At 39.1% G+C, this 24784-nt stretch overlaps 1 protein-coding gene across 2 annotated transcripts in view; it reads left to right on the forward strand.

Moving 5' to 3' along the window:
* IQSEC1 (IQ motif and Sec7 domain ArfGEF 1) overlaps positions 1 to 24784 on the forward strand; it is a 196657-nt gene that overhangs the window by 45708 nt on the left and 126165 nt on the right. The window contains exon 1 of one of the 2 annotated variants that reach the window (XM_064454313.1): positions 10140 to 10315. The exons of the other annotated variant lie outside the window; for it this stretch is intronic. Within the exon in view, the coding sequence (XP_064310383.1) occupies positions 10248 to 10315 (68 nt within the window). The 5' untranslated portion in view covers positions 10140 to 10247. Of the gene's footprint in view, positions 1 to 10139; positions 10316 to 24784 lie in introns of those variants that run through there. 2 annotated transcript variants of the gene reach the window in all.

Below are 24784 nucleotides of genomic sequence, written 5' to 3' on the forward strand. Positions count from 1 at the left end.
AGATGTACTTGAGCCCTCCTCCTGGAGCATGGTTGCATGAACAGAATTAAAAAGAGGGCTTAAGCACTTAAGTATCGGATAGAAGCACTTTGTTCTCATCATTTTGAGAAAAGGAAAATTGAAGGAAAGTTGCAACTTTCTCACATTTTATATAAAATAATCTATTGATTAAAGCATGGTGACAAAGAAGTGTGTGAAGAGCAACTGGTTCAGAATAACAAACCTAAATGCAAGCAAGTTCATATTAAAAAGAAAAAAACAACTTTCCTGAGACTTACTTTCAATTACTTTTTATTAGTAATTGTAGACTGTTTAAAATGGTCTTGGAAAAGAGCCAAGGGGCTCTGGGGAAGAGTTTTGTGTGTGCCTGGATGTGTTGTGGTTTGTTTTTTTTGTATAAAATGAGATAACCAAAACAGGACTTAAGAAACATTTCCATTACATGGATCTCACTGCCTGAATTTTTGGTACTACCATTAGGGTTATTGCCTGCCCTCTGTTATACCTTGATGGTGTGGGGAAAGATGTGTCAGAGAACGTAGGCAGGAGCAAACTGCAGACACCCCTGTATGGCATTCCCTCATGCCACCGCTGTTACCTGGTGACCAGCAGTGGGTTTAGGTGAAGAGGTGTAGTAAGAAGTCGTGGGGGAAGCAGTACTAGACCCCTAAGACTTCCCAATGCATGGTGGTGCTATGACAGCAGGTTACTTTCAGAGCAGCCATAGGGATGCTGTGGAATAGCTGCCCACCTCCCACTTAAGCCTGATCCTGTGGCATGACTCAGAGACTCATTGCTTGGCCATGAGAGCTCTGCTCATCGCTCCTCGTGCACTCACCCTCCCTAGCAGTGCTTAGCAAGCCATACATGACAAGAAATATGACTATTCTTTTTCCTTTTGTGGACTGTCTGAACAGAGCATGACTTTTGTTTTCAGTTGCAGTAAGTGCTGAAAATTGTGGTGAATGTTTCTTGTTGCTTCAGAAGCTCCATGGCTTGCTGCTCTGTGTTCAGAAATCAAGCTGGGGTTTTCAGCTTTTGTTACTCATGGAAGTCTTATGGGATTATGTCTGTTGCCTGACCTGACAATTCTGATTTATGGTATAGTTTTGTCTCGCACTGGGAGCCACTTGCGTGGAACTGTGCATCTATACTGAAATCCATGGACTTCAAGTGAAGTCCATGCAGGGTGTGTTAAGTCTCACAATGTTCTTGCATAGCAGTGTTCACTGCTTGTGCTGGTTGTGTGATAGAGCACACACATGATGCGTACACCCTGAATGTACAGGGCTGAGTGGTAGGATATGAATGGCACAACACGTTGCTGTTTGGGAAGCCTGCTTCTTCCTCAAACCCTTGAGAATGAGGTTACACCAAGATGCTCAGGCAGACTGTGGTGGTGCCCTGTCCCTGCTGCCCAGAGCTGTGGGGCTGGGAGCACGGCTGGAGGACAGGGCAAATGAGCCAGTCCCCCTCCCTGCCTGTAGCTGTAGTGCCAGTTGGGGCACTGCAAGAAAAGAGTGATTCTGGATGATGGAACAGAGTAAAACTAGGGCAATTTTTGCCTTCTGAGGTGCTAGTTTTCAAATGTGTTCAGGTATACAAGGTAAAAATCCAATTCAAAAACTCTTTATAGCAAGTTGTGCATGTGACATTCCTAAAGAGAAGCCCAGCTAAGGGCAGACATCTGACCTATAGTAGAGGCTTCTGTAGATTTTGCAGCCTTTGTGAGAATTGATTCAGTGAGGTGTATTTCTTCAACAGAGCAAGGGAAAGGGGGAAATAAGACAAAATAAACGAACTGCACTTTTAGTCCGTTTCTTAAAATTGGCAGTGGCTTCAGTAGCCAGGACTTTGCCCATCCCATGTATATTCACAGAAAAAAGATACTGCAAGGTAATGATGCTGATGCCTCCAATAATGTGCACATAATCTAAAAGCCTGCTTTTATTCAAGTTGCAGCAGATTGTATACAGCAAACTGGGGGAACTGGGGCAGAAACCTGGTCCAACAAATGTTTGGTAATTCACTAATTAGTGAAAATCAAATTTCAGCTCTCTTGCCATTGACATTGAGTGCATTTTGGTCAGTGCTATATAGCCCCTCAGTTAAGTGCTGGTTTTAGGTGTCCTTTGAATACAAATACTAGAGGTGTAGAGATGTATTTCTGTAACAGATTAAAATGTAAGATGAGCAAATCGCTGCAGGGTTTCTATGGGATTTTGAGGATGAATTTCTCATGCTTTACTTAATGGATTATTGTAAAACCATGTGACTTCAGGTTTAGCATGTGAAAGTGAAGATTTTCTTTAGCCAGTGGGTGCATCGTGCTGTGCTTCTGCCAGCTGGTGTGTAATAGCCCAAGTGAGAAATTGTTACCATTAGCATTGCATTGAAGATAAAGCATAAGGCACAAGGTGAGAAAACTTGTGACTGGCATGACTGGCAGTGAAGGCGACTATAACGGGGGGGGGGGGAGGGGGGGGGGAAGGGTGTTCCTCCCAGAATCTTTTTCTTATCTTACTAAGATAAGAGTATTTTGAAAAAACATAAACACAGTGCCAAGTTTGTAAAGGCTACTTTACTGGAATCCAGTTGCTTGACAAACAAAACAGTTTTTAAATTATTTGTTCTCGTTTTTCATTTTTCTTTCATCAGTTTGGTCTCTCTAAAGGACGCCTGAGTCTCTTACAGAACAATAAAGTCCATTTCTAACAAGCATCTGATTCCAGCCACCCCAATGGAATAAGATAAGTGAGAGATGACTGGTTTTTTGAAGGACGGATAAGTTGAAATTGTTTCTGCATGTCTTCAGTTGCGACTAGCAATTCCAACACTGTGGTTCAGGATAGAGTAAATCACATGCTTAAGCCCATCTCCAGGCAAGAATAGGTCTGTATTTTGGTATATGGTTCAGTCCCATTAGGATGTTTCAGTGATGATTAGAAATTAAAATGCTATCATGAATTTGCTTGGTAGGAGCAGCTCATTTCTGCCATACTAGAATATCACAAAGTAACTGAGTGTGAGAAGCTATTTAAGCCACTCTAATATTGCACTCTGCAGGGCACCTGCAGCTCTGTGCTCATCCTCTTTCCCACTCTGTTATCCAAGACAAATTTGTAGCATTTGAAGCCATTAAAGGAATTGCCAGCCTTAATTTAGATGCAGTTTCAAAGACGGCACATGTGCTTTAAATGATCTATGTCAGGATTGTCCTCTAGGTTAACTCTTTGTTAAAAAGAATGTGCTTTGATAGTCTTTGTTCCTCATTTCTGGTCTTAACAGCATGGACTCTGCTTCTAGGATTATGAGAGGTGGGTTCAGATGTGCAGATAAGATGCTTGCTAACAGGCACTGCTGTTTCCTTTAAGTAAAATGCAGCATGAAGAAAAGGTGCGAGGAACTCAATGGTCATGTGTTGCTACATAGTTAAAATGAATGCTATTGTTAAATTCATTATTTAAAAACAGATTTAATACCGGAAAAAAGTTATAGGTAATGATATATACAATACTATAATCCTGTATTCCTGGAAACAATAGCTGTATACTAGTTACAAATCTCAGTAACAGTGAGCAGGGGAGGAAAAAATTCTTAGGTTCTGGTTCATGAGAGCAGGGAACTTCTTTTGCTTGCTTATTGACAGTGATGTCAGTTAATTTGCTTTTCTTCTTGGTGTCATTTAAATTATGAGCCCCTTTGCAATGTCTTGAGAAAAACAATAGCAAAGTGGGTGGGAGAAATTACTGAAGCTTTGTCTTGAACTTGTGTTTAGAATTCACCATATATGTTGTTAGAAACAAATAGTTTGCTTTTGCTTGACAGTGACTTCATCCAGAGCAGGGCTGAGTCATATGCCTATAGTACAGCTGTCTCTCTGGACGTTCTTGTTGGCAATGTTTATGCAACCGCAGAGCAGCTGAGAGCATAAAATTCTCTCCTCCTTATCCCCCCAAATCCACCATCCTCTTGAAGTCTGGCCTGCAGACAACGCAGATTGTAGTATTCCCACATTCAACATAAAAATGATTAAGAGGAAACCTTCAGATAAATATACAAAGTAGCAAAATGCATTAAAATCAACCAGAGGACTTGTTTACTCTCAGGGAGGTAAAGTGATTTCAAGTTGAGAAATTTAAAATCAAATACCTGAAATACCTGTTAATCTGGCTGAAGCCTTCATTGTAATGTAGTTAATGGTATTTTGTATCTAAAAGAGAGTCTTTGTGCAAGTGTTGAAAACGAATTGTTCATATGCCGTAAATTCATACTTGTGGTTTGTTTTAGCTTTCCAGGGTACCCTTCCTTCCTACCTGGTGGACACACATCTTAAGGGATCCCTTAAGCTTCCATCCCCTGATTTCACCAAGGTGTGTTGTGGGACTTAGGTGTTGCTGAGCAAAAATGCTGCACAACTATATAGGGCTGCGTGATATCTCCCCCCTTACCACTTCTGTAACTGATAAACTGGGTTTCAGACTGGAGACAGCTCTTTGTGTATATGCCTTTCTTTTTTCTTCCTCTCTACAGTCTTCAGTAAGTCGAGTCTCTAGGCTTCCTGAAACCTTCCTTTTCTTCACTCCCTTCCCTCTCACCCAGGAACCATCTATGAGTCCCCAGGTTCTCCGTTCTTCACGCTTGTACAGATTTTAACCTTCCACAAACAGAGCTTCAAAGACTCACATAAGGATTTCGAAGAACTGTGGTATCTGTGCTGGGGCTCTCAGAGAGGCATAGGTGGTGGTGCCTGCCCTTTAGCTGCACCCCTAGAGAGCATGTTGTTTGCCAGGCTTTTCTTTCTGCATCGGGTCTTTACTGTATTTAGATGCAACTGATGGGCAGACCCTAGAGCAGTCACATTTTAATTGTGTGTTTGGCTATGTGCCCTACAGAGAAGGATTGGAAGCTTTCTGAGTTTCCTTTGATAGTCTTCCAAGATTATGTCACAGAAAAGGGAGTCTGGGAGCATGGTGGAGGCCTGGGGACATACAAGGAGTCTGTCAGAAGCTGCAGCTGGAAGGTTGCTGGAGCGGCCTCTTCGAAGCAACACAAACTTGCCAGCTTGTTGGGGATGAGAGGGGATGCCCTTTATCAAAATGCCAAAATCATGCTGACTTTGTTCCGCAGAAGGACTGGTATGTGGATGTCACTGCTATAAACTCCCAGGAAACCTTGTGTTTTGCATACTCTTAGGAATGTTTGTGAAAAAATAAGAAAAGTAAGTTTAAAAGTGAAGGAAAGAAAATACAGTAGAGGCTAAGGAAACATCGCATGGTGAAAATATTTAATTTAAACCTCGTCTAGCTATTAAAAAAGTTGACTTGTACAAGTTGAAGGTTTAAAGATATCTAAATTGTCTAAAAGCCAGAATGCTTTTCAATCTGAAAATTTATAAACCCATCTATTTGTAAGACTCCTTTCAATCCTTAATTGGTAATAGCTGTTGTATAGGGAATGCTACCTAAGTTAAAAATAGGTCTGGAACTGTCCTGACAAGCAAAAACATGCTAGCTCTAACATTCACATTTTCCTTTTGTCAAATGACCTATAAATATAATCTACATAAACATAGAAATGCTGTTCAGTTCTGTTTTGTGATCATTTTGTCCTGGTAGAAGCTTCAGGAAAATAAGCAAATTGCCTCTGTCACTCTTGAAGGCTGCAATATACTAGTCTCCACTTCGTAGGAATGTTATACTAACCTAATTTAGGATAAGCCTATGCCCAGTTAAAGTAGTAAGATTATCTTAGCTGCAGACATGTCATGTGTAAAGTGATGCATACATCCGGAGTGCATGTCTTCATCAAAAAGCAAATCGGATAAGGTGTTGTGGGTGCTCAGTTTCTCTGAGCCACTTCATAGTAACTTCCGTGGCAGGGGCTTGACACTCTCAGCTCCTATCCCTGGCTGTACCAGCAGAGCACTCAGCTTATCATGCAGGCTTTCATGTGAAATATGAATGAATCTCATGAGAGGGTAGAATAAATACACTGTGAGGCTCCAAATTAATCACTGCCTTTCTATTAATACCATTTAAAAGTAATACACCACCTACAACTTGTAATGGAACCTTAGCTCTAGGTAGTCTCCATCACACAGTGAGCTAGTAGTTGCTCTGGGTTCTCCTAGAAATCAAAAACATGGGGTGAATCATATTAGTGTTACTAAAATGTGTGTTATGTCCTTGAAGTGACCAAGTTGAGTGCTCTGACAACTGGTGAATTTTGTTCCAGTATTTTTGACTTACTGATTCTTCCATTTGTTTTTACTGCCCTGCAACAGCTCACTGCTTCTGTGTACAGTCAGCAAAACAAAAAATGTGTGTCTGTCTCAGCTGTTTCAGGTCGTCTTGGTGCAAACTCACCTGCATCAGCAGTTTCAGCCAGTGCTCCAGACTGCAGATCAGAGCAGCTGGGTAGTAGACAGTCCTTTATGTTTCTTTGTAATAGGCAGCAATAGCCTGTCAGCAAGGCAGGGATAGCTCAGAGTGGATGCGTCTTCAGTTGGCTCAATTATTTGCTCAGTTCACATAAGCCACTTGAAATTGCTGATATCATAGCATCATCTTTGAATTAGTGACTGTGGCTCTTTGAGTTAAAGGTTTCTTCCTAAAAAAGACGCAAAATATTTTATAAAACTGAGAATTTCTGTAATTCTGTGAATTACTGTTTTACAGACAGTGAAATGCAGCTCCAAGAGGCCTGGTCTGTCCACCCAATATAGAAACGTGGAAATAAACTGGGGTAAAACTGAAGAACGATGTGACCTGATGCAGGGGGTGGCACTTCATGACTGTTCCTATTAATACATCCACTGAAAATAAAACAGTCACTCAGTGCCCTAAAAAGACATAATGATGCTGGGTTTGGAAAAGTCAGTATACTGAAGTGGGAAGAAATTCTGGAAGGAGGTAGAACTTCTTGCACGTTCCTGTTGCAAGTTGGCAGCGTTGAAGACAGCTTGTCATACGTGAACATTAGCAGGACACTGTTGTGGGTCCAGATAGAGCAGTGCTGACATGGCTACTGACAGGGAGAGTTGTGCTGTAGATGCTTGCAAGCGGATCATATCTAACACAGATTTCCAGGGAGTAAAATGGGAGAAAAAAAACCTAGCAAACTAAGTATGTCTGTTTGGGGAGTTCTGCCTCATACAGAGCATAGTCCCACACGTGGTGTGACTGGGTGGATGCAATGATGTCCTGTGAATGGAATCTGTTTTTCAAGGGGAAGAGATAACTGAAGTTTTCATTGCCACACCCAAAGAGGAATAATAATAAACCAGCCAGGCAGCAACTGTCTCCAAAGAGCCCTTGTTACCAACCCACAGTCTCTGCGTTGGCTGGGTTTTCTTGGCCAAACCTATGAGTGTGGGGGAAGATTGTCACTAGAATCATTACAATAGATTATGATTGATGTGCAAAATGGAAAATCCCTGTCAAAGACAGACACGATGCCAAATGGCCCCTGTAGTGCTGGGGCTCATCTTTACTTGTCATACAGTGAAAGCAAACAAGGCATCAAGAAAGTGAAATAATTTGATATGCTAATCTGTGCCTTGTTTCAGGCATAATAATGTCACTGTGAACAAAGAGGAAGAAAGTAAACAGCTAAGACAAAAGGGACATGCTGTCTTATTGCTGCTGGAGAAGTTCCTCTATTTCTGAATAAGATTTTTCTTAATAGTAAGAAATATTTCATCAGTCAGTTTCCTCTTGGATATCCATTCTGTTACCTCCTTGGTAATCATATTACGAAGGAGCTGTTTTTAGAAAAGGCAGCCCATCATGAGAGACAGAATTAGCTTTAGGTTTTGATTAACTACCAGTTCTTCACATCTGTGTATGCACAAAAATCATCAGCTATTATCTGATGCTATTAGCACCCATGCTTGGTCAAACCTAACATTGTTCTCCCTGCCCTCCTGCAGCTTTACAGGAGGCTTTTAGGTTTAAGCCTACCTCTCCAATATAATTTCAAGGAGCATATCACAGCAATCTGTTCTTCGTATTTACATCAGAACAAATAGCATTTATTTACATCCAAGATTTAGTCACAGAACTGAAATACTACAGTCATATTAACTCATGATGTGATTTGCATGGTATTCAGCATTTTCCAGATGTATATTATTTTGTCTTTGCAGTTTGTCTGTCTATATTCCAAATTTGGGCCTGCTGTTCCCTACAGAATTAATGGTTACTTAGTCGAGCGCTACCTTGGTTTTCCCAGGGAATTAGTGGACAAACGCAGTTCATCAGAACAGGAGCTGAAATACTCTCTACACTATTTCATAAATAGTCTCCTTACCGTGGTAAATGCCATGGCAATGATTTAATGAACAAAACAAAAAGCAACAACCCACACAAAAACCACCCCACAGCTTCTCACTTCTGTCCTATGATGCTATCACATGTAATTTTAATCCATTTGGTCACTGGTTGTGCACAAATTTTAGAAACATCGATGAAAAAGGTGATAAAAATACTCTTCTCTTGTAGATCTCATCCACCTTAATCTATCTTTAGAAAGAGATAAAAATACACTTCCTCCAGATGGTGGTAATATCAAAATATTGCAACTGAAAGTGAATGAAGGAATGTATAATCTGAATACATCCATTACACTGAAGCCTGAAGCGTAAACTCAAAGAGATGTAGTTGACACAGCTGAGCATGCTGTTTGATACCTTTATACTACACAGAAAATAACCTACTAGGTTTATACTCTGTATATAATGAGCTTATTTAAGCTAAACGAAATATTTCAAGTGTACACCATACAGAAATCAGAAAATCTGTCTTGTAGGCACTTCATCTCTCAAATTTGCAAATTAATGCACAGGGTTCAGCTGGTCTGCCTGAACTTACGTAGCTTTTTCCATCATTGAAATGTATTTCAATGATTACGTTAAGAACAGATGTATAAGTTTTCTAAAGTAATTTGTCTTCATTAAGCCTGCTGATTTAAAATGTACAACATGCTGTGGAACTCATTCTGACTTGTTTTATGAGCCATCAATAGCTTGCTCCAGGAACAGTTGTCAGAAAACCCCTGAAACAGAATATATTTCAGAATAGTAGTGACGGTTTCAAGACCCTAGCTAAAATGGTCTTATACAAAATGAAGTTGTGCAACAGAAAACAGACATTTAATCATAAAAGTGTACTGTTCTATGAAGAAGTAGCAGGAACTTAGTTTCTTGCTTAATTTTATAATATAAACGTGTATCTAATGTCTTTGATCCAGAAGAGCCCCTGATAATGGTGCTGCTGACCTCTTTGTAGAGAAGAAATTGTGGTCTAGTGGGCTGAGCGAAGGCTTCAGAAGTTTTAATCTGTCGTAGCAACAACACTAACTCTCAGGGTGGTCTTGGAGAAACCAGGGCAGAATTTAAGAATTTAAGGGCCTGTCCTTCAGTTAAAAAGATTAACAATATTTACATCAACAGTAATAATACTTTTCTCTAAGGTTGATTCCATGTGAGTATGTGTTGAGGCTTAAATTCTATTCAAACTTTTGGCAATAAATGGTGTGTGTTTAAACTTATTCAGCACAGTAAGAGAATTCCTTAGGCATAATTAATACATTGGGGTTTTGTTTTGTGTTTTTTAATCAGATCTTGCCATTTTATTTTTGATGTAATTTATAGGCTAGGTGTCATAGCTGATATTCACTATTGAAAGTCTTAACTTTGTATTCAAATGCAGCTTTGGAAAGTGACTCATTATTTTTTTTGGCACTAGAAGTTTATTACAGTACACAAGAAATTTTGCAAACAGTTGAGAGTTTATTCAGCCTAAACCATTTGATTTAGTGTGTATTTGGTAAGCATTTACAGTTCTTATAAGTGATTTTACTAGGGTCATGTTACTGGACTGTTTTTCTGAAGTGAAATAAATTAGAATAACCTCTCATAGGTGCTGCATAGGTAGGTTTTTTGTACTTGACAACTTGGAGCAATATTATATGTAGCTTTCTGGACAGCCACTAATAATCTCTTCTGGCTTGCAAATAATGTAAACAAGGAGTCTTGTAAATCATGAAGAAAGAAGTAACCCGAGACTTCAGATGAGAAAGCTGGCTTCTCTGAGTTCATTTGAGTGGAGGTCGGAGGAATCACTTGGAAATCGTGAATCAGTGCTTTGGCTGCTGCATGAACCTTGAACTAACTTTGTCGTGTGTTGCTAAACTTACTTGTTCCTTGGAATCTTTTTCACTTTGCAAACACCTCAGAGAAGGTCATGAAGGGAGATGGTAGTGCAATGTGGAATCTGATGTGGAAATACTGCATTTCTGTCAGGACAATCAGGTACGGTAAGAATACAAAGAACTTTATTTTGTGTTAAGTCTGAAAACTGCATGCGTTAACCATCTGTCCTACTACTTGTATTCTTTCACCCTGCATAGTTAACTCTTTAGCCTAATAATAATCTCAGACTAGATTCTTACTTTATACTAAAGCTGTGAAAAGAAAAATTACAGGGTTATTGCAAAAAATCTTCAAGGAAAGTGGAGTTTTTGTGATTTCAGAGTCTTGGAAATAGCTGTCTCATTTATAAGCAGGCACAAGTTGGAATATGAAAGAAACCTTATTTTCATGAATACTTGCCTATCGTCATCTATTTATCATATCTTGCAAACCCAGAGATACAGCATGTGTTCTTAACATACTACAAGCATCATTTGCTTCAGACAAAGGGGAAGGGGGCAGAAAAGTGGCTTATATGGCAGAAAGAACTCTGAAGTTTCAAATGTCTCTAAGCTATTGTAGAGCTACAATCTTACCTGTGTATATTATGTGAAAATGCAGCCGACTTAAATAAGATGACAGGCTGTGGCTGCTGTGCATTGCTGGGCACATTCTTTGTGTGGTTTGTGTTTGACATGCTGTGTGCTTCCTGCCAAGAGCAGTTGCTGTGGATTCCAGTAGAGTTTATTCCAGGAATGGAGCTATTAAGCGAGACGCCTTGTGATTGTGCGTTGTCACAGCAATTTTATATGTTTAAAAATAGCTAGCCATTTTCATGCTATAGTTTCTTCATGTTACATGGTTGTATGATTTGAATGGTATGTTTTGTCATGCAAGCTTCCGTTGAGAAATCGCATAATCTGAGTAATTACTGCATTTCACTCTGCATAATTATTCTGTGCTGAGGAAATAGTTTAGAGAACTTTCATTACAACCAGAATGAGACTGTGGAGAGCTTTTTATCATCAGGATACCGAAATAAAGCTAAAAAGTCCCTTAGTTCCCAGCAGACAGTGAATCAATATAATAGAAACTGGAAATAATCCCTGAGAGAGGATTTGATTAAGATAAAAGTAATTTTATTTATGATCTGGATTTAGAACCAGAAGCAGAAGGAAAGCCTAAAACAAACTGGATCAGTGCTTAAATCCAGAGAAATAGTCTTTACAGCACAGATGTTCATCCTGAGCTCAGTACTGCTGGAAATGTCTGAGAAAAGTCCTGTCCAAAACTCTGAAGTTATAAAGGTGTAGGTCCATGCTAAGACTAAGATTCAAATGTCTTCCAGAGCACTTGGGTGTGGCTATTTTTCTGAAGTTTAACGTGCAAGTTGGACTCACCTGTAAACAGCCACTTCTTTCTGTTATCAATGACCTTATTTTACTGCTCAGAATACATAGGTTGAATATTAGCTTAGTTGCTTACGGTGGGGCCTGTTTATAGAGCAGCTTGCTGGCGCTCTCAGCTAGCATAATCTGAAGTAACATTCCTCTTTATTACAGCACTATGAGTATTTCAATTAATGTTGGTTGTTTTAACAGATATCTTTGGCAGTGACACCAATGGGTTTGAGAGCATAAAAAAATATTTTTTCCTTTGTGGAAAATGGTCTCTACTACCTTAATTTGCTTTTCTGATATCCTTTAGAAATCCTGAAACTCTCTCTGCATTTTGGAAGGCTTCAGTAATCATTCTGGATTATGTTCTTATCTATCAAGTATGAGGCTATACAAGTCTTTCTCCCTCTCTGCCTCCTCCCATTTCTGGGAAACTATGAAGCCCATGCAGCCCCTGCTGGAGGTTTCAGGCAGCCTCAATGTACTTTATACCAGTAGAGTGAGTTTGTTTTCTCCCTTGGTGTGTAAGCTGCCCTGGTAAAAGCATTTCTACACACCCTTGGTGCCGCTGCACTGAACAGCAGTGTATTGCATTGACTACACTGGACCAGGTGTACTACAGCTCCTTACATATGTGCAAGGCTGGAATGGGGGGCTTTTATGCTTCACTGAGAAAACAGTCCAACTCAAAAAGAAAATTATTATTAATTGGGGTTTAGGACTGGTCTTGTTTCCACTGGACTTCAACAGCTTTTAAAAAAAACCAAAATTACTGAGTCTGTCTGTTTTAATTAGACCGTGTAGCTTGGGGGCAGAGAGATCGTCTACATCCATGTATATGTTTAAGTTTACACGACTAGACCTTAAAATCATAGGGTCATGCCTGTTAGTGAGGTGAAATACACATGTAGTACTAGAAGAAAATGCAGTGGTTTGATTTTTTTGCACGAGGGAGCTTTAGGCAATGTTGGAATGAGCCCTAGGGGAGAGGAGGACGGTGTAACGTGGAAATATACTACACTATCTAAATGATGTCTTTTTTTCTCCTTTGGGATGTTGGCCTACTCCTAGAGCAAAATTGCAAAAACTATGAAGGTGAAGGGATTTCTTCACTAATGTACAAAAGCTGAGCTTGTGGCACTTAACATGAAACTTCTGTCCTTTCAAAGAGCTCAGTTCTCTGAGCCAATGTGAAGCCTACGATATTACCTAGTTATCTCCATTAGGAGAGGCAGGGTCTACAACCCCAAAATGTAGAACAAGCAGTGGGGTGACCCTTGAGCCCTGGGACGGTGCCCACCTGGAGCCAGTGTTCCCAGGTAGCTGGGGGAGAGCTGTCATTCCTGTCCAGTTTGCTCTGTGTTTCCACCTTACAGGATACAGGATCGTTATCCTCTTCCCTTGGCCAGACCAATCTTCCTCAAGGCCAGCAGTTACTTGTGCCACACCTGATATTTTTCACTCTTCTTGGTGAGAGAAGTCATTACCTGCACAAGAGGTGTTCAGGTGTTCCTGCTCAGAGCACTGCAAATTGTTTCCAATATTTCTGAAAAGGGGGATGATGGTGTTTGTCACCAGCGCTATTCCTGGGTGAGGGGCAGAGCAGTATTGCGGGCTGTGCTGTCACCGCAGCCTCCACTTGAGCCACTTGCCCTTCTCACTGAACACATTGCTGTCCCAGTGTGTGTGCAGAGGGCAAACAGTGCCCCTCACACTCCTCTGAAGTTCAGTGTGAGGGGATATCATGCTAAGTAACGATGGTTTCCTCTGCTGGTGAATCTCTACTTGTGATGATATTTGCAGGTGGAAAACTCTTCCAAAATCAGAGTTGGCAAAGCATGAAAGCAGAACTGGGGTTAAACATAAGTAGACATTTACTTCTGTTAAAATTGCATTTTAGTAACCCACCACAGATGGGGGATAGGCAAATATATAATTAGGAAACTGTCAACATATTCAGATTAGCTATTGTATTTATAGGGTCATGTCAGTGTTAAACCAGAGGAACATGTGTTATATAAAGATGGGGAGCAGATCAGCTGCGTGCTGAATTACTTGTTCCCTCGGTAATGTGCTATATGCCAGCCAGTCTGTAAGGATGGGGTTAGTGGTTAGAGGAGCAGACTGGAGCCATCTGAATCAGCAGATCCACAGCCCACAGAGAATAAATTAAAGGGTTTATAATAATGTAATGCATAGTTTTCGGCTTGCATCTTAAAGTTCCATTTGCAAGTAATGGAGGAAAACAGTCAACAGTTAGTTCTTAGTGCTCTACACATCTGGAAAAAAGTAAGAATTAGTCCTCAATATGAGTTGTCATGGAGTTTCTTCAGTTATTTTCCTTCTGCTGCAAACATTTTCCACCTTGGTTTAGTCATACTTTATTTTTAGTTGTCTGCTTTGGGTTTTCTTATGAAGACTGACAGAACAGTGCTGTGTTTTCATCAATTTAAAATAACACCCTGATAAGTGAAAGGGTGTTCGTTGGGCTTTAATTGCATTTTGGGCAGCATGAGCTACTGTGTCTGCGTAGGGGAGGGGCAGTCGTGGAAGTTCAGAGCACTTATAGGCAGTTCGGTGTATCTCGTGTAGGGGTGTATTCATAAATGTTCTGAGTATCCACACTGCATCATGAAAGCACAAACTACTCTAAATACTAATGCGTTAAACAGGGGTCAATGTAAAGGAATAATACAATGAATATGTTTGTCCACTTTCATGTTCAGTGGTGTTATTGCCCCCATACATTATTGCAGCTCCTTGTTCCTGCTTCCAGACTGTCCATGCACGGTGCCAGCACAGGCATTGTACAGCCATGCAGAAAAGTCAGTGGGAGAAAAAGGGGTGGTTTTCCATCCAGGTGGTTGCAGTGGTTGGGTTCACCACAAGGCCCCACAAAAAAGTTTGTGTTTGCATTGGGCAAGGGAGTATAGCAAGCAGTGGTGGGAGAGTAGGGGGACACAGTGCTTACCTTATGGGAGATAGTATGGGCTGAAGAGACAGGACTAAAAGCCAAGGCTAGAGATAGTTTGCTCTGTAGTTCATTTGCAAGTATCAGCAGCGTTCTTTTCTTTTGGCTATTAAACTGTCACATGTAACCAATGATAATGGGGTATATAATCAGATATTTAATGTATGCATTTCAGAATACCCACCTCAGATATTCCTCCTGATACCTACAAGGTTAATGTTAGTGAAGCTTATCTCAGAAAAGGAGAATATATGTTATATACTGTTACAGTAGTAAGCAATAGAGTTGTCACCTTTCGTCGAGATCAGACATTAACAAAGTGATTTTCCTATTGCTGTTTTATGGATTAAACACTAACAAGAATTACTAAAAAATGCAAATTCACTTCTAAGATTTAAATAAATATATATATCTTCCATGTTGACGCCTTATTTCCAGAATGTGTTTATTTTTGTATTCAGTTTGTATGTGTTTGTGTCATCTGCAAAATGCTGCACTTGAGAAGCTACAAGACAAAACTGAACGCAAGTCATCTTTAGTGGTCTAGATGCTTTAATCCTCATATAGTGCACAGCTTTCTGTAGCCATTAGTCTTGTATTTTAATATAGCACAACTAATTTTCCTAGTGCAAACCTTCCTTTGGGTTAACAGGTCTCTTCAGCATGACAGTGCCTATAGCCACACAGCACTTAATGAAATTTTAATAAGCTCTTGATGCCAGTATAGCAAATCATTGTGAGGTTAGGATGAGGTTGATATCTTTAGAATTCTGTGTTAGGAGTGTGTGAATGTGTCCTGTGCATTTTGCATAGTAAAATACAATATCCGGGTAAAGTGTACTGTGTTTCTCCTATTGGCTCTGGGCTATGCATAGGAGTCTGGAGAGGAAGTCATTATGGCTTTATTTAGTCATTATTCCTCTCAGCTCAGTTGCTTTACCTAAAGCAGATTTGTTCAAGGGGTGAATTTCCACATTGCTTTGGTTTTGGTTTGGATTGATTTTTTTTTAAACTCATTTAACTGTCTTTAAATATTGCTTCTGTTCAGCTAGGGTGTATCTGCATTTACATGGCTGGATTATTTCAATCTTATTGTTAATGCAAAGTCGTGGTTTGTGATTTAAGTTAAGGAAGGGCACTGAGCTTAAACAGGTTATAGGTACCAGATCTGTTAGAGCAGAGGACCAGAACCTCATCAGCTCCTTTTGCCTTATTTTTTTTTTGTGGTGAGTGCTCATTAAAATGCTTCTACTTATTATTTTCATGTGCTCTTTTTGTCTTGTGCCATGCTGTCTTTGTTTTTGTCCACCACTTGCTATACTATTGCTAAAAGCTAAAAACGTATAAGTAGGGGCTGCTAGAGATAGTAGGTGATTTCAGTTGAATCCTTGTTTGAGTTTTAGTGTAAAAACGACCACAGAAGCTGCAATATTTCTACATAATTAAGCCTTTCTTCATACAGAAAACTCACAGGTGAGTGTTAGCTGCCTTGGACGCACACATCCAGCAGCAGTGCTCCTTGCTTGTGTGTTTTCCTGTGCAAGGTCAAGGTACCTTATGAACTTAAAGACTGTGTGTTTTTTAAGAACAGTCAAATAATTGCAGAATGTGGAAGTGATGGACGAGTGTGAAGTGTGAAGGCTGGTTTTAGTCACTGCCACATCAGTTTTATTCTAAAAGTTTTGTTCTTTTATGTCAAGGCTGACTATACCGAGCTGTTCCGTTATAAAAGGATCTGAAGCCAGCTTAGCTAATTCGCTAAAAATTGAATCAACTTCTAGCCCTCTTCTGAGTTTTTGAGTCTTTGCATTAAACAGTTGCATCAGTGTTTAGCTCAAACCTTTAGTCCGGGCTCAGAGCAGCCCTGGGTTTAAACTATGCCAAAGCTCTGTCCGTTCACAATACAGGGTATAATGATATGCATTGAAACCGTAGAAGGCAGAAACCTAATCCAAGGCAGTCTAGAGAAATTAACAGACCGTTTTATTATTTATTTACGCAGACCTTTCCAAAGAACTTGTTGATGCAGAACCATAGGTCATTGATCTGGTAAAATTGTTTGTCTAGTGATGGGGGAGTTAAATTATATTTAAGATAGCTTTTTGTATTTTAATGCTTGCTGTAGGTGATGCATATGGTAAAAATGTATGGTGTAATTTTCAGAGCAGATTTACTGTTTGAGGTTTATAATAATTCCACTGTTAGTCCTAATTCTCAATGTCTTCTCAGATCTACCTAGAAACGGGCATTTAGGATTTCTTTTGAAAGGAAATGCTTCTGTTGTTGTTCTTTACTCAGTTGTTTGGTTTGTATTTGTTATATTTTAAGAACTCCTGAAGCAGCCTTTCAGCTTGTGTCTTTAAGCTTTGAACATATAGACAAGAAACAAATTACATGGAAGTGTTACCTGCTCTTCAGTTTGAATAGGATTATCTTCTAGTGGACTGTAAAATAAATTAGGTAGTAAGAAAAAAAAACTCTGAGTTTATCTGGTTTGAAGAGGATCATGCATTTTCCAGGAGGACTCAGGTGACGTTTTAGTAATTGGTGAGTACTGACCAATTTAATGGTTATGAATCATGTGATTAACATCAGTGAATACTGTGAATTGATCACAGTATGAAAAGCACAGTATGTGAACATATTTTAATGAAAAAGACTTCTGCTTAGATGCCTGGTAAAGGTTTTATTCCTTTTCTAATAGGAATTCATTTTGCTATACAAGTGTAATTTTTAATTCTTGATATGTTTTTTGAATACTATGTAAATAATCTTTTGCTGTTATTCATGCAGTATCTGCCTATTAATCTTTACCAGTAATCATAAAACCGGCAAGAATTTATGCAGTAAGCAGTGTCCTGTGTTCAGTCATCTTTTAGCAGGAAACAATAAATTCATTTGTAGAATTAACTGCCTGACAGGTAACAGTGACTTAAGTGGGGGTGATGGCAGAACTGCTTAATTAGGAGAGTTTAGGGTCTCATGACAACAGCAGTTACAGGCAAATTAAAAAAAAAAAATTAAAGCTCATCACCTACATGTTTACTTCAGACTCTCTGACTTGTTAATGAAACTTAAGCAAAACTTCAGGTAGGCAAGGCACGATTGCCTGACCTGCTATGTTTGTGGAGCATTTCCATGCTGAGCATACTGGGGTGTAAACCTGCATGCTGCAAAGTGATCAATTAAAAATGAAATATGCTTGAGTTATTCACACCTGCATTGAACTTCTGGAGAAGTCTCAGCAGCATGCATGGCATTTTGCATTTAATGAATTCTCATTAGTTTGTTATATCAGAGTAATGAATAGTATTCTTTCATATCATCAGGGTGCTGCTTTCATGCTCTAATGGGGCCTGTTTTGTATAGGGAGCAACACTGTGACTGTAAATTACGCAGGAGGAATTTCCACCCTGACATGAGGCATTTCTGGTTCAGCTCTCCTGAAAGTTATTTGTTGTCACATAAATTGTTTTTCTGATATGGAACTCTTCTTGGACACAATTGTTCACTATATGATCTTAAGGAGTAGGTTATGTTCACATCTGCGGTTCTGTCACCATTTGCTTTTCTGAGTATAACTTCACATTATTTGGATATCAAGAAATGCGGTATTTCAGAGGAGATCCTTGATAAAAGCATCCCAACACTTATCCTGCTGAATTAAGGTGGCATGAGCTACTATGACCGTGTAGTACCTGTGGTGTCTGTTCTGTGTTGTCTGCCGGTTGGCCGAGTATTGTACATAAAGCAAAACTAGTATGACAACTCACTTGTTTGAGAAACTGAGCCACTGTCTCTGCTCCATTATATGGTTAGCGTTAGCTGCGTGTGCTGCCACTTCCTTGACAAGAAGCATTTCGCTGTGACCTCTGGAAGAGATCTGATAGTATTATTTCACCTGCAGCCTGTATGGTTTTTGTGTTAAGGCAAGAGATATTTCCAAAAATCAGAGCAGGTTGTGATAGCTCTGTCAAAAAAGTAGAATGTGAAGCCAGTGCAGGCTATTGCAAAGGGAAATACGACCTTTTTGTTGCTTGGGAACCTTCAGAATATATTATGAGTCTTATGGATAATACATTTTTCTGTTAAAAGGTCAGTGGTGTTGCAATCTCAGCCATGAATTTCTGTCCTTATATACGTAATCATCTGTTGCCCACAAGCCTTTGAAGAGGATCTCTTTGGCTCAAGTTTTCGGAACATTTGTTCTACCTCTGACTTATAAATGACTCTTTGGCCACTTCTCCCTCAGTAGCTGGCAGGGGGCAAGTGTGTGCCTGTGGTAAGTCCTTTCTCAGCAGGAAGGTGTTTATTGACCACCTTTCAGAAGTCCAGCTGGGAAGTGCACCCAGTCCCCAGACGCTGCAGCTAGATGCAGTAGAACATCCGGGAAATTTCAGAGAAAGTTGCAGGAAGGAGATGCTGAGCTTCTGATGCCTCCTGGAAGATAAAAGGCACGTTTGTTCTTTTGCCTTGGATCCTCTTATCTAAGAGTGAGTCTTGCTTGCCTTTGGAAGAAGTGGATAGTAATAATAGCTATTCTTGGCAGATATAGTTATAAAAAAGCTTTATAAAAAGCTGCAAAACCAGCTTCAATGTTGTTATTGTTGGGTTTATTATGTTCCTAAGGAAATGGAAGCTGATTTAACAGAAGTTTGAGATCCAAATTAGCAGTTACCATTTGCTAAACTGCATATTTTTAATCTTAGGCATTCAGCGTAGATTTAAAGCTCAGGTGCAATTGTTGGATGTCCACAAAATGCCTGCAGGCCTGTATACTGCTAAATATGAATTCTGCATAGGTAAAATTCTGCATAGCAGATGTTTGTATGGCCTAATTCCCTTTTGTGTTTAAATCAGGAAGGATGAACTATTCCACCAAACCAATGAAACGGGCAGATTGATCTTTTCAATAGCTGCTTATCTATCTGAAATACTCTTTTGATATTTCAAAATAAGTGAAAACTAGACATTATGAGAAACATACTTCTAAAATCTGACTATTTAGGAGAGCTTAATCTGAATGGCTATAGGCACACAGCTCTGAATTTAAGTACTTTTCCACAAATAGCAATACTTGAGGCTTCTGTCCTGCAGTGTGCTCAGCTGTGTGATTTTTCTGAACAAGTATACAAATACCTGATGATAGAATTTCAGTGTCTGTATATTTTCAAGTTAATGTAACAAACACTTGTGGAGGAAAGGGGCTGGTGAGTTGAAGATAAATACTTGAATTCTTTCCAAATGGCCAGTGTTAATTCTTTAAAAGCAAACACATGGAAAAGAACCTGAACATTAAAGGCAACCTCTTGAAAAACTTGTCCCAAGTTGTTTATCCTCTTTCAGGCTCTGAAACCACTGCATTCTACTGGTTATTCCACCTGCATATTCTAAGTACTTGAGCAGATTTGTTACTCAGATTATTGAGTCTTGCACAGTAGCTCATACCCATACCTTGTGAGACTATTCCACTTAGTTCCTGTCTTGGAGGGACACGCAGAGTTTTGGTGTAAGAATGGGGTGGAGAGTGAGAAGTTATACTGAAAGGGGTGTAAATGATCGTTCATAAGTACTTTTTGTGTCAATGCTGTGCTAGCCTGTTTCCTTTCATCTGATTGTCCTGACACATTGGTTTTGTCAGTGTAGCAATCCGTTATGCTGCATGGTGATAGATAAGGAAAAGAATCCATGGTAAAAATAGGCTGCCAGAAAAATGGGTCAGGACTAATGGGTTGGCATGATCAAGGCTTCTTACAACATTGTCACTTCTGGAGGAAATGTTCAGCAAACAAAAGCATAACCATGCTGGCAGGGCTATTTCCTCCAAAACAGCGAAGCAATGAAGCTTTTAAAGAAACTGAGAGTGGAGTCCCCTAAAGCATATGTGCCATTTCAAAGCGAAGATGGACATGTCTGTTCATGGAAAGATATCCAAAATGAAAATCGTTCAGTTCCTGAAAGACACACAGATCTTATTAATAAAAGTCCCCAGTACTATTAAGAGAGGACTCAAGTGTTAAACAGCAGCAGTAGCAGGCGTATGGCTATTCAGCAGCTTCTTTAAATCAAAAACCAAAACCGAACAAACAAAAACCATACAGAAAAAAATCTTGCACAAGTTATTTCTGTATCTGATACTCTGTATTTCATAGTATGTATTCAACTGTTATATAAGCTTACTGGCTTAATAGTGTTTTGTATCAATATTTGACTATTTCCTCAGACTTTAAAGAAAAGGCAATATACTTGGCACTTAGGAGCTTTACGGAAAGCTCTGAGCCCACTGGGAAAGCTACATGAGTGGTCAATATGGTAAAGCTGTTTTGAGGGGGGGAAGATGCTTGGTTTGTATTTGTAAATATACTGAAGGGATGCTGGTTGGTTTGGTGGTTTTGGTAATCGAATAATTTAGTCAGTCATGTTAGGATACCCTAGAGAGGAGGACTAAGAAAGCTCTCAGAACAGGGACTCCTAAAGCCTTAACACAACTCATTATTTTATAGAAATTGTCATCTGTGTGTTGGTGACTGTAAATGGTCTGAAGGCATATAGTATCCTGGACTATCTAATTTTCTGAAGTAGTAATTCTGTATAGCTTATAGTAGCAGAAAGCTGAATTTTCTAAAATGAAAATAATTTCAGGAGGAGAGAAGAAAACCTTTCATTACTTTCTTATACTTTCAGGGAATGAAAAAGGACTGCTAAAACACTTCCCTCCTTTTATGGCTAACCTTTCAAGAGACACATTTTTGTGAGGTGATGACCTGCTATCTCTTGGTGCCTGCTCAGAACCATTAGCTCACTGGGGCTATTCTGTCTTTGATTTTCTAAATGGTGAGGTCAGGTACATGGTCTTTGCCTCCTTCATACCAGTGGCTAATGATGCTATTAATAAGAGGACTTGTGTACCTAATTTTCCATCAAAGAAATAAAAAAATATGTATATGTCCTTAGGGTACCGATATGCGTATGTGTCTAAAACAGATGAGACTGGTAAGAAAACAAGAGATGGTAGTCTCAGCCTTTTCCATATCTGTCTGTAATTTTTCATGTCTATCAAAGCACAGAAGATGGATTTCACTGTATCTAAATATGCTGAGAGGGAAGGGAGAAAAACATTTTGTCAAAGTGATTGGTGTTCATAAAAAAGGAAGATGAACTTTGCACGATGCTTTAAAAAATTTAAAATCTGGCCCCAATGTGTGCTATTCATTCATTCTTCATAACTTTCCTTTCAAAAAGCTTTTAAAACTCCAAAGCACAGCTCTAGGATGCACTTTGGGTTGTGAAATTATCTTTGCAGACCTTGGAATTTTTTTCCAATGGTAATTTCAGAGCTCATATGTCAACAAATCAGTGTATGGTATTATCATTTCCCTGTGGACTTCTAAAATCTGTACCTCCAGGGGAAATCTAGGGACCATATGATGTCAGGTCTGAATATATTAATAAGAATGAAACGTAACATTTGTTAAAGATGAAATCCTTTAGTTGGAGAAATATTCTATTCTTCAGAATAAGTGGCGTGTCAGTTTTACATCACATTGACTGGAAGTTTCTGGATATCAGCTAGACTGACAAGCTCTAACCAGCTTTTAAAATACCTGAAATCCTCCTCTTGGCATTAAAACGTACAAACATTTGCTAAAGTAATTACTTTTGTTGAACCAGTCAGCAGTGTGCCTTGGGAATTTGTTGCTGATGAAGACTTTTAAGGCTTTTTTTTTTCCCTTCCTCAACCTACGTGTCACAAAGTAATTCCTTGCAAAGGCTGCAAAAGGCTTAATATAATCAATCCACACACAAATAAATGTACCTACATTAGTTCTTGAATAGAAGGAAGACACTAGAAAATCTCAAACTAAGGTTTATTGTTCTTTGGCAAATATTTTCCAAGTGTTTCCTCCTCTTCAAGCTGGAGATCCTTCTAATTAAACAGCTATGGCAACAAATGCTGTCCAGCTGAGGGTCAGGTATAAAGTTCAAATCCCAGATGGTCAATATCTGTGCATGACTTATCTACCAGATGGGTTCAAATGCTCCACTGGATTTTTGTTCTTTTCTCTCGCCCTTCTAGTATTAAGGCAATTTGTTATATTTCTATCAAATATTTGTATTGTTTTTCTATTGACTTTTGCTAAGAATTATTTAGCTAGGAGTAAAATTTCCCTACAGCATATGTTCTAATGCTTGAGAGGTACTTTGTTCAGCATTCCCTTCCTATCAATTTCTACAGTCAGAGTTTCCAAGGGTGGCCTAAAAAAAGAACAGGAATAAAAGGCACACAATCATGGGGGTAAGGAGAGAGAGGTAACATTGTTAGTATTTACTTTTACTGTTTCTGTGGATAGTTAAAGCCTATATGCTTTTACAGGATAATTAGTAGAAAGCTAAAACAATTTTGATGACTACCACTGGTGAAGTACAGGCTGACTGTAAAGCTTATCATCACTGGCAGCTGTATAAAAATATAGCAATATAGTGTCTGTCTTTGGATTTATTTTTTATTATATGCTACTATTAAACAGCCTAGGTAATGCAAATGGTGATATGTTGATTTAATTGTATATTTTAAAAATTTTAAATACTGTAGCACGAGCTTTCTTGTGGAGGTGAGGACTTAGATTTCTAATTCTTGGTGTTTCTAGCCTTTTTGAGTTTTACAAGGCTACGTGGTAGGAGGTTACAGTTTCTTTTGGTTCAAATTCCAAAAACAGAGTGGTTCAGGGGTTTACATATAAGCAATAAGCAAGACAGAAACAGATTCTAAACTCTAGAAAATATGGCAAGGCAGTCTTTACGGAGCAGAAGCTGAGTATTGCATTCATTACTTTTCTGTAATCTATTTTACATTGCATTAAGTACAAAGGTCAAGCTGGTGGTATTCCCAAACTATGGTTAGTATTCAAAATACCTTTAAAACTTCAGCTTCAAAATCTTAGTTAGATTAGAAACTATATTAAATGTTTTAGAGAAATCTTTTTGTGCATTTGTGTTTGAAGAGTACAGTATTCTTGCTTTTGTCACTAGAAAAACTATATCAAACATGAAAAGGGACACCCCTCACCCTCCAAAAAAAAACAAACCACACACACACAAAAAAAAACCCACCAAAAACACCCAACCAACAACACACACACACACACTTTAAATTTTTAAGCTTTCATAAACCCGGAAGGAAAGCTGAATTTACTCAGCTCAAATGTTCATCCCAGGGTTGTTGGGGTTTGCCAGTACATTTGCAGATGCTCTGTGATAGTCTCTCCATGCTATTTGTATGCTGCACTTGGAATTAGGAGTGAGGATGAATTTTCATTCTGGCAGGTACTGTGATTGCTCTTTTGTTGATTCCATCTCTAAATATATCTGTTGCTTAAATATGGTTCAGATGAATGATAAATGCAATATATAAGGGACTGTCTTGGTACCATTGAAATTCAGTAGGGAAACTCCCACTAGCTTCAATAAGGATTTCACTTTTGCCCTCAGTGAACTTGGAAAATGATATCAAGTGTGCCTGATCTTAGTATCCTTAAACTGGTGGCTTTTGAAATAATTCTGCTGTCTGTAAGTTTCAGTTATCTTTATAAATAAAGCAAACTTTGGAACTCTTGCTACAATAGCAATAAAATATTTCTTATATGAACTAGTTTGTGAGCTACTCTATTCTGACTGTACAGAACTGGAAAGATACCATTAGAAAGAAACTGCTGTCTGAAGCTTTAGGAATTGATTTGTTAACAGGATGTGCAGAAGAGCCTCTTTATTCTCTACAGTTAACAATTTCTACTCATTTGGTCCATTTTGTGGTGTCTCTTTTCTGCTAATTTTACCATGTCTTTTTTAGCTTTAGATGTTATAGGTGGAGATTCAATTAAATGTGTACAACAACCTGATACTAACCCAGAGAAGCATTCCTTTCAGTGATCTTTACAAGGGAAGGCCTTTTCAACTTTTCTTCTGTGCCCTCTTAGCGTGTCTATTGCTCGGGGTAGAAATACAGTGATTGCGGTAGACATGTTCTCACAGAAAGCTGCTTAAGCAGTTGGGTTTGGGATGTGCTGGATGCCACAGCCAACCTCAAAGCTAAACACTTTAATGAAGAGACAAACCTCATTTTGTGCAATGTTGCTTAGTTGCTTTAAGTAGATTTAGGAACTTGAAGCAGACTATGTCAGGCAAGGCAACAACGTCAGTCACTGAAACCATCCTGCTCTAGAG

Source organism: Phalacrocorax carbo, chromosome 6, assembly GCF_963921805.1.
Source record: "Phalacrocorax carbo chromosome 6, bPhaCar2.1, whole genome shotgun sequence".
NCBI classification, from domain to species: domain Eukaryota; kingdom Metazoa; phylum Chordata; class Aves; order Suliformes; family Phalacrocoracidae; genus Phalacrocorax; species Phalacrocorax carbo.